Raw genomic sequence first — 10,502 nt, forward strand, 5'->3', positions numbered from 1 at the left:
AAGTATCCTGTCTGGTAAGCTGCACGAGGGGCCCTTAATTCCTGGGATGAAAGCACAAGCTGCGAGGCATCTCCTGGTGAGCACAAACACAAACAAGTCAACATTTGGCACCTCCTAGGGGCAGCTTCCTTGGAAGCTTTGGTCTGCGTCCTGTTTGTCTGATGGGTGATCAAAAGCACTCTGCTGCCTATGTGTGTCTCTGAGCAGAGAAAAGGCCGAGAGCTGAGGAGAACTCAATTAGACAGCGGCTAATTGTGGTGTGTATTCACTGAATGTCCATTTCTTTGTTAAAAGAAGGTAATGCACTCTAGAGGATGCCTCAGTGCTCTGGTTGTGCAACTGGAGCAGGGCAAGGCTGGTGGGGCCGTGTGGTGGAGGGAGGGAGGGAGGATGCTTTGCAGCCAGATGGTTTTTCTGCCAGAGGAGAAGGTTGGATTTAAAGGCTGAGTCCCAGCCATCCTGAAGATGAAACAGTTGGATCGCAAAACGTGTGCTTCTTCCAAGTTTGATTTGGATGTTTTTTAATCTTCCTCAAATTAAAGGAAAATCTCTTGTTTGACCCAAAACAAAATTATGTTTTCTTTGGATGGCCAATGAAAAAAATCAACCGTGTCCCAGCGTTAGTCCAAGCTCTGTTGCCAACAGTGCCTCCACAGCTCCTGCTCCGTGCAGCTCTGCCAGCCGGGCTGAGCCTTCTACTGAAGGGTTTATAAGAACAAGGGAGTTTGGTCACTTGCTTTAAATTTACTTCAGCTGTTCTGGTTAAATTCATAAATATTTGTTCATACGCCACCTCTGTTCTATGGATGTGTGTCCACATCCTGCTTTTAAGCTGTTTACTCATGTAAGCCATTCTAACTTTATTTAGTGAGGTTGCACAAAGCTGAATATAGACTCTCGTGCTTTGCAGCTTACTGAAAGCCCCCTCTGTGAAGGTGAAAGGTTTGGGTCAGGAAAACCACAGGCCTGCTGACCTTTAGTGTCGTGTTTTTGTTTCTGCAGCCTGCTGCTGGAAGCTTGCAGTTGACCTGTTGGCAGTTCCATGAGTCTTAGGTGGGCTGCTATGGATGGACTCTTTTTACACTGTTGTAGATAGCTCCAGCTGTGTTTTGGTCCTGGGTTCTCATGCCTTGGAGACACCATTGCTCCTGTTATTGATGGACTCGTGGTCTCTAGTGGAGGACAGATCCTCTGGAGCCTCATATTTCTACACAGAATTGCCAACCCCATCTTCAAGCAAGAATCTGCAACGTGCTGGGGAAAGAGATGGGAATCCTTCCAATCCCTAATGCTCTTATTGTGCTGGGTCACCTCGTCCTTTAATGCCTGTTGTCTTCCTCAGGAAACATGTCGGAAGTGCCAGGGGCTGTGGAAGGAGCACATGAACCTCACCTGCGAGCAGCTGGCTGAGAAGGATGACATCAAGTATAGGACATCCATGTAAGTAAGCCCCACGAGCTGGCACAAACAAGTGGATAAAATTGTTACAGCAGTACGCCACAGAACTGGTATGGAGGAAGGGATAAGAAACTCAGCTGTTCTTGTAAATGTTGGAAGCCTTGAAGCTTTGCTGGGTGTCAATGCCTTCCATTGTGTCCTGAAGACTTCAGGCTGGAGGGTGCAGACAGCCCTGGGATGGGATTTCATTCTGTGAAAGGTAAATGGCAGTGGATCCAGGTGGTAACCTGGGAACGTGGGAGACTCGTTGGCAGCCTGGCCTGTTGCTCTGGCTGGCCCAGTGTCTCGGAGGCCAGCACCTGGAGAGCCTCACAGAGGTGAGAAAGCCTGCTGAGTCTTGCTTCCATTCACCTGGGGCAGAAGGGAGGTGTTGTGAGAGGCAGGGATGTGTATTGAGTCAGAGTAGCTTAGGACCGTTTGAAAATCTCAACTGGTGACAACATGCTGAAATGTGGCTTACTCAGCCACTGCTTTCTGGCTTTGTGGAAGCAGACGTGCTCATCTGTGCTTCTAACTGCTTGGTAGGAATCTCTACAAAATAGGCTCACTTTCTGAAATACTCAAATATTCCCCTGATGTCTTTGGAAGCCTTGTTTCTCTCCTTGCTGCAGTACAAGACAAAATCCACTGGCTTTAGGAAACAAGTGAGAGCTGAGCCATGGGGCTGCATGCTTGGCGCAGCCCGACGGGAACTGCCTGTGTTGCCCAATCCTTTCCTCTCTGATTCAGTCTGTCTGGTATGAGTAGAGGTTGGAAAGCTCCACCGCTGGGAAGCTGAATGACTGTTGCTTGCTCATCCTGCCGCCTGTACTTGAGAGCAAAACGTTACAGATTTGATATGGCTTCTTTCTCTTGTCACTCCTTCCCCTATAGAAAAGAGGGGTGAGAAGGGGGAGAAACAAGTTGTTGTGTCCCTAATATGGAAAAAAAATCAGTTTCAAAACCTTTGGCAGGTCATTGCAGCAGGTAGGTGAGTCGCAGTGCACGATACAATGAAAGCTTCCTTTTGAAGCCCTGCGCAAGGAAAGGGAAGCACAGCTGGAGCTCAGGCCAAGCTTCCTGCCTCGCTCAGAGTTTCCAAAAAAAGTCTGAATCAGCAGCATCCTGTTGAGCAGAGGAGGGAAGAGCAGCTGCCGCTCAGAGCAGTCAGTCTCAAGTTGATTTTTTTCCTTCCTGTCTATTCTTAGCCCATTTCCAAAAGCCTGGGCACGCATCGTGCTGGATATAGCTGCAGGGGAGCTTGGTGTAGCTGCAAGGCAGCTGAAATTCCCACTTCTGGCTGCTCTTTTTTCCACTTGGCCGTTCACCGCTCCTCTGGCTTTGCAGATGAAGCAGTTTGAGGGGCTGTGCTGTTGCCTGCTCTGTTGCTGGGATCCTCCTTAAAAATCCCTCCCTGTCATCTCCCAAACACATGTTGGCTTCGCAGATCCCCTGGAGCAGCTGGGTGGAGATGCTGGCTGCTGGTTCTGTGCTGCAGGGTCAGCGCAGCCAAGGGGCCGTGCCTCCCTCTGTCCAAAAGCAGTCCCCTCTTTCTGCTGTCATCAAATTTCACTTCTCGACTGTGAATTAAATTGTAACGTGATCCCCAGCGGTCATAAAATTGGCCCTCAGGCTGACAACTTGTATTCTTAAGTCTTTTAATTAAGTGACCGGTGCTTTCCTCCAGTTCTGTGCCAAAACAGCATTGCCATGAGCCAAACCTTTGCTCAGAGCATGTCCCTGCCAGGCTGCCTGCTGGGGACAGGGACTGTGCCCTGCCTTGCCTTCCCACCCGTCCCTGTCTTGCGCTCCTAAAGCAATAACCTCTGGAAAACTTATGCAGAGAATCTTCCTGGGAAGGCTGAATTTCTTTGGGGAAAACTGTGATTATTTTTCAGTGTCTGATTTAAATTTAACAAAAGCCAAATAAATCCATAGCACAGCAGCCAGGATTGAAAGCAGTCTACGTGGTCGTGGCATCTTTGTAGCCGCAGCAACAGCCGGACGCAAAACTAGCTAGCAGATGACCACAGCTGTTTGCTTTTCCCCCAGCTTTACCTCCTCGGCTGTATTTCTTTGCAGCCGAGTCAGGAATCTGTGTGCCCTTTGCTCTCCTGACTTATGGTGTGAATTCCTCCCGATCCGGAGCCCGGCACTGCTGTGTTTTGGCTCGCATGGAAACCAGAATCAGGGCTGTAGCACGCAGGCTGCCATTGACTTTCTTTCACTTAATTTGTTCTCGAGTTGTCGTGGGCTGGCTCCAAGTGGAACTGAGCCCAGACCTCCTTGGAACAGCAGCGGGCTGTGGAGATGGTGTAGGAGGGAAGAAGTGGGAGCGGGGCTGCTGGGATGGTGTGGCAGGGATGGTACTGCGCCGGTGAACGCAGACACCCCTTCTCTGATCCTCCTCCCTTCTCCTCTCGTGTCACAGAGAAGAGAAAATGACAGCGGCCCGAATCAGAAAATGCCACAAGTGTGGGACCGGCCTGATCAAATCGGAGGGCTGCAACCGCATGTCGTGCCGCTGCGGAGCGCAGATGTGCTACCTGTGCCGGGCTGCCATCAATGGCTACGACCACTTCTGCCAGCACCCCCGCTCACCTGGGGCTCCCTGCCAGGACTGCGCCAAGTGCTCTCTCTGGACGGATCCCACAGTAAGTGAGGGAGGACGTTGGGGAACGATTTGCACTCACGTTTCAGTTATCATTCAGTGCCGTTGAAATGCATGCTTTGCAATAGAGGGAAATGAGTGTTTTTAGGCAGTGCAACATTTTTCCTCTCCCAAGGCAGCTAGGAAACACTCTGCAAGCCCACATCAGCACGGAGTCCCATCTGACCACAACTTGTTCCTAGCTTTGCTAGGATCCAGGTTGCTGTTTGCTGTGGCTCTGCACCTGCTGTCTTCCTGGTGCCCCAAAGCTCTGCTTATCTGCTCGGCTCACTCTGCCAATCCCTGTGAGCCAAAGCTGCAGTTGTGTCCGTTCTCACGGCTGTTTTCAACAGCTGCAAAGGAAGAACTGAAATACCACTGTGCTGTGAGGGAAGCTGTAGTAAGAAACTTGAAACTTTGCTCTGTAATACTCTTGTAGCTGTGGGATGGGGTGATTTCATGCAGCAGCTCTGAGTAGAGGTTGCCCGTACCACAAATCCAAAGACAGGAGCTGAATTTCCTGATTTCAGCAGAATAGCAGAGCAGTGTGAATGTGGATCTGCCTTCCCAGAGCTTCTTTGAGCTTCAGTTGTTCCAGTGCTTCTTTGTCTCAGGATGCTGCAGCTTGCTAGCCTGCTCCCAGCATCTCATGCTGGGAGTGTGCATAATCCTGCACAAGCATGGTGCAAAAAGCAGAGCCACTGCATTTTTCCCTTCTATCAGAGTAAGCTTCCTAGTCCTTTGCTTGCCTGCCTGTACTCTGTGTTATCTGCCAGCAAGAGGTGCTACACTAAACAGAGGCACCTGCTTCCAGGTTCCCCCATTTCAGACACATGGCTGTGCCATCTCACAGCCCTGCACCCCCTCCCTGTTTCCCACTGGGACACAACGTGGTGCTGAGTCCTTTGTTCCCATCAGGATGCTGACTGTGCTCAGTAATGGCATTTGTTCCGAGCCAGAGAAAACATGAGGCCTCTCAAAAAAGCTCATACTGTACTTTAAAATAAATAAATAAGCAGGCAGCACAAAGAAGGCACTGTCACCGGGCCCTTTCCAGTTCTCTAATTAACCAATACCGTGGCAAAGAAAGATTTCCCACTGTCAGCAGAGAGCTGGCACTGCCTGCTTTGTTTCTGGTGTTGTGGGGAGTTGAAGCAGGGTGACTGTCCTTGCTGCAGCGCGGAGAATAACGTGAAACTCTGCTGCTGGCTTCTTGGGGTGAATGATGGTGCTGGAACAGCTGCCCAGAGAGGTTGTGGATGCCCCATCCCTGGAGGTGTTCAAGGCCAGGTTGGATGGGGCCCTGGGCAGCCTGGTCTAGCATTAGGTGGGATGGTTGGTGGCCCTGCGTGTGGCAGGGGGGTTGGAGATTCATGACCCTTGAGGTCCCTTCCAACCCTGGCAATTCTGTGATTCTGTACCAGTTTGCATTGCCCCCCTGTGTGAGTGATGCTGTTAGAGACAGCAGTGTGGTTCCTCCTCCTGATCTGCTTTCTGAGAGCAGGAGGTGATGCGGGAGATGAGAGCAGTGGGAGTGAGTGTGGATCTGCACATGGGGATGTGAACCTGCAAAATGCCATTGCAGTGTCCTGCAAGCTTTGTCAGGGGTGACACTGTCCCACCCCAGCCCTGCTGGCATTGCATCTTCTTGGACCTTCCTTGCTTCCATTTCCTCTTTTTGTTCCATTTCTTTCATTCTGTTGTGGTCAGTGGATGCCTAGTGCTGTCTGTGTGGGAAGAGAGCATCTGCTGTAGCTGCAGCCCTGTTGTGTGTGAGCACAAGGGTAGAGAAGACAGGCCTGCCTTTGCTGGGCTGTGCAGCCCATTGCCCAGGAGCACCTCCCTGGGGCAGGCTGCTGCAAAATGAGGAGGGCACACGTGTGCCACCAAAATGTGGCTTTTAGGGGGCGATGGGACGTTTGTTCTGCAGAGCTGTGCTCGCAGCAGACGGGTGGTGCAGTCACAGGAGCACTGTCTGTTTTTATTTCATGGCCACAGACTGCAGCTTTGTTAGACATGGGTAGTTTCACACTTCGGTGAAAAATCTGCCTTGGGTTAATCCCTCGTTATTTAAGGCAGAATTTGGGTTTCTTTCAAGTGGGGAAGCTTTGTTCTTCACCGGGCGTTTAACGTTCTCTGAGTCTGAAACGATTCTTGAGAAAGGAGAAATGGACCTTTTCACGGCTGGGGTTCAGAATGAAAGACTCGGGTAGAGCAGCATCTGTGCGTCTTTGTCTGCGGTGATCTTGGGAGAATAAAGCAAACCCTTCTGACTGCTCCTAAGGAGAGGCTGCTGCCTGTGCTGTAGTTCCCAAGCATGGGGCGATGCTTGCTGGCTCAGAGATGAGCTGCAGCCGGGCTGCGGCCAGCACCCATCCATGGCACCACGAGCGGTGTCCTGCTGCAGCCATGCAGCTCTGCAGCTACCAGCACGTGCTGCCCTGACTCGGCTGCTCCCTGAGGCTGCACGAAGTCTGATGTGCTGCAGGACAAAGCAGCGAGAGCTGATTCTGCAGGCGAACAGCAGATCTGGGGCTCAGGGCTGAGCGTTGGCTTCTGAGTGTCTGCAGCAATCCTGAGGTTGATGACGCGCTGTAGGTGGGGTGCATTGATCCCGTGGTGTCTGACTGATGCGTTGTGACTGCTTGGGGTAAGCTGGGTCCTGCTCTCCTGTGTATCACCTTTAATTCAATAGCCATTTTTAAATCACAGAAAGGCCAGGGTTGGAAGGGACCTCAAGGATCATGAATCTCCAACCCCCCTGCCACATGCAGGGCCACCAACCTCTACATTTAATACCAGACCAGGCTGCCCTTAAACTCTTGATAAAACTGTGGTGCAGCTTTTTTTGGCTTTAAAGTTGATCACATACTTCTCAGTAACCCTTAAAACACTCCTAAACACCCATCGTTGAAGTTGGAAGTACAAGGCTGATTGCTGTGAGCTGTTTGCAGTTATCCCTCTTTCTAGCACTGCTACCAGGAGCTGCGAAGCAAAAACTGCAAAAATTCAGCTGCATTGAGAAAATGCATGAAATGCACTGACTTCAGTCTCTGAAGGGAAGTCTGCAGTGGTGGGGAAACATCTCCCCCCAAACTCAGTTTCTTTCCAACATGCTCTGTAATGCCTTAATCAGAAGCATATGGTGAATTCATGGCATCCCCAGAAAGCCATCAAGGCACACCAATAGCAACGGCTGTTGCTAAAAGGTTTCTCTGCTCCCCCTGCAGCACTGCTCCCATCCCTGCTCTGCATTGCAGGAGCAGCCCCCAGCAGCCCCCACCGCCCTGCAGCTGATCTGGGAATGATTTGAAACAAAACCCCACAGTCCTTTGGCCTGAAAATCACTGCGAGTTGATTGGGAACGGCTGTGGCCACACGTATGTGGAAAAAGAAAGCAGTGGAAAGGCAGAAAGGAGGGGGGAGGTAATGGTGGCAAACACACCCCCAGCCCCTTGCTGAAGGCTGGGCAGGGAGTGCAACTCACAGCAGCCCCAGTCCTGGTCTCTCCCCCCAGGAGGCAGCAGCCCTTTTCTCCCAGCAGTTAATAACTAAAGAAGGCAGCTAAAAGCAGAGCTTTCCAAAGCTCTGTGGGTATGCTGCTGTTCTGGGTAGGGGGGTTCTGTCTGGGGCTTGGTTCCGTTTGAGGCTTGGCCCTGCATGGCTGGCAGTGCTCTCATTATCTCTCACTGCTGCATTTCCTTCCTCCTGTGTTTCCCAGCAGCTCTGTGGCCATGCAGCCCCCAGCACTGGGCTGTGCCCGGCTCACTGCCGTGTGATGCTGCACACGATGTGGGCACATCTCGCCGTGCTCCAGGGCACCACGTGGCCCTGTTGTGTCAGTCAGCACTGTGGCAGGTGCTGCAAATAACCTCACTTGCTTTCTGCAGCACTTGCAGATAGGGAGGGGGCTGCAGCTCGCAGCTCTCGCCTTTCCCCTCCTCCCTTGCTGCAGCATTGCTCTGCATGTTGTCCCTCACAAGGAGGGACCCCTCCTTGCTCCAACACCATACCCCAGCTCCCCCCCAGTGCTTGGGGTTCTGCTTTTTCCCTTTCCCATTTCTTTTTGCTGTAGGCGAGGCAGCTGACGGGAAGATGACTGTTAATTTGCTGGGATCAATGCCTGCTTGCATGCAGTCTGCGAGCGGGCGATGAAAATCATAATCCAGCCCTTATGAAGGGTTGGGAACCCGCTCAGCAAACAGACACAAGAGGCTTTTGAAACGGTGCCTCCAAGCCATGTGACATCAGCACCAAACCAGCCTGAGCGTAGCAAAGAAAACCTTATTTTTGGTGTGGATGCTTTGCCCCTAAATGAATCCCTGCAGTTGCAGTGGGGTCAGCCTTATTTCTTGCCCTTGACAGTGCAGCATACAATAGCCAGGTCTCATGGCATCAGCTGTCCTTCCAAATTGCCCCCAGTTACCTCATTGCATGCATCCCCCCCCTCTGTTTTGTTCCAGCTGGAATGTAGGTCTTCCCAAAATACCGCAGCTACCAAACCAATGCGTTGTGCCAAACCCAATGTCAGCTTCTGCTTTGAGGCAGGAAGGTGCATGTTATGTGGTGTATTTCTGTTCTCCTGGTATTAATGGGTACCAGCCTGTGAGGTCTGCTCCTTTCTGCAGATGGGCTCTGCAATTAGGGTGATGTGGTTTATGTTATCCCTGCAGACAGGCCTTGCTTTGCAGCTCTGGCAGATGGGGGTTTGCTGCTTTGTGCCTTTGCTCCTCTCTGGGAGCTGCAGTGATTGGAGCAGCATCCCAGGGGTGCTTGAAGCCGGAGGGCAGATGGCTCTGTGGGGCTGCATGTAGTGCAGGGGTCAGCTGCAGGGTAACCTGGGGTCAAGTGACCCCTGCTGCAGGAGGATCCTAGGGAGCTGTGCTGTTGCTGTGTCTGATTTCCCAGATTTCTGCAGCGTCGATGGGGCCAGCAGCCATGGGATGGGATGGGATGGTAGCAGTCCAAGGGCAGTAGGATGGCAGCATCTGGAAAGCAGTACTTTAGATGGCTAATTCTGGGCTCTAACAAACTTTAAGTAGAAGGGAACTGGAAGATTTCTAGGTTTTAAGGTGAGATTTTACCTTTGTGTAGGGGAAGGGAGTTGGAAAATAGCGTTCTGTTGAGTTTGTTATCTTCTTACCATATAGCTAAAAAGAAAAACCAAACCCACAGGCGCACGTTTCCATAAGGGCAGTGGGATGGGAGAGGCAGCTATCTGGTTTCTAACGGCGCTGAAAAACAATATTCTTGAGACAAAAATGAACAGATCCTGAAGCTTTGGGGCCACCCCTGCACTGCCCAGACAGCGAGGAGCTGTGCTGCCCAGCTCAGCTGCTTTCCAGCTGCAATCTGATGCTCTCGGGGCTATCAGAAGCTGTGTGCAGGCTCACAAGAGCCATTCTTCAGCGCTTTTTATGGAGATGGATAGGCTGTAATTAACGGGCCGTGGAAGCAACCCGCTCAGATGAAATACCACGTGCTGGAAAGCCTTCATTTCAACCATTGACTCAAAGAGCAATCCAAGGGAGGGAGGTGCCGAGCTCGGTGGCTTTGTGCAGATGAAGATAACTTCTGTCTCCTGGAGAAACCTTATCTGTGGTGGGAGCAGAGCACGGGCAGCAAGGTTCTGGTGCTGCTGGACACACGTGGGGCTGCGGGGTGAGCTGTGCCAAGGGCACCTGCAGTGTATTTTGAATGTGACACTGGGTCTGACTGCTGTGATGTTGGGTTGAGAAAAAGGAGGAAGGTGAGGGGCAGAGGGATGCTTCCAATTTCTCGTTGAGCAGAGGGTCTGAATATTCCAGCTGTGATGTCTGGATAGATATTACAGCAACGCACTGTGATTTATGTCCTCCTCACAGTTACAGATAAGATCTAAATGGCCTCGTTACGGCACCGTTTAGCTACTAGAGCCAGGATTTAAGTTGTGTTAATTCCAGCTGTTGGGCCAAAAACTCAAGAAGTGCTCGCACAGTGTAAATATTTAATAGACAATTGCCATTGAGAAGATTAACAGCTCTCCAGCAGCTCTCTGGATGGGCGGAGCTGGGTTGCAGCTCTCTGGTTTCCATCAAGGCGATGAATTTTAGCACTTGTCTCCCTGGAAAGCTGATCTAAGCCTCTTAGGTGTATTCCATAGAACCAGCCTGGCTCTGTGCACATTGCTCATATGGCGATCCCCTGTCACAGCCTTGCTTTTGGTTGACCATGGGCCATCCTGGACGAAGACAATATAACTGAATTTGTCTCTTTTCCTGTACACACTTATGCCAAAAGCTTGCTGAGAGAATAGAAAGCAGCTGCAGCAGGAATTATTCTGATTCTTTACGCTCTGATTCCTAGGAAGATGACGAAAAGATAATTCAGGAGATTCAGAAGGAGGCTGAAGAGGAGCAGAGGAAGAAGAACGGAG

General features: G+C 51.2%; 1 protein-coding gene across 8 annotated transcripts in view; it reads left to right on the plus strand.

The window, feature by feature from the left end:
• RNF216 (ring finger protein 216) overlaps positions 1-10,502 on the plus strand; it is a 63,063-nt gene that overhangs the window by 48,807 nt on the left and 3,754 nt on the right. For all 8 annotated transcript variants that reach the window (XM_090151413.1, XM_031606594.2, XM_031606596.2 and 5 more), the window contains 3 exons: positions 1,343-1,440; positions 3,869-4,091; positions 10,433-10,502. In XM_090151413.1, coding sequence (XP_090007539.1) covers positions 1,343-1,440; positions 3,869-4,091; positions 10,433-10,502 — 391 coding nt within the window. The remainder of the gene's footprint in view (positions 1-1,342; positions 1,441-3,868; positions 4,092-10,432) is intronic.

This window comes from Phasianus colchicus, chromosome 16, assembly GCF_987193195.1.
Source record: "Phasianus colchicus chromosome 16, bPhaCol1.hap1.1, whole genome shotgun sequence".
Lineage (NCBI taxonomy): Eukaryota > Metazoa > Chordata > Aves > Galliformes > Phasianidae > Phasianus > Phasianus colchicus.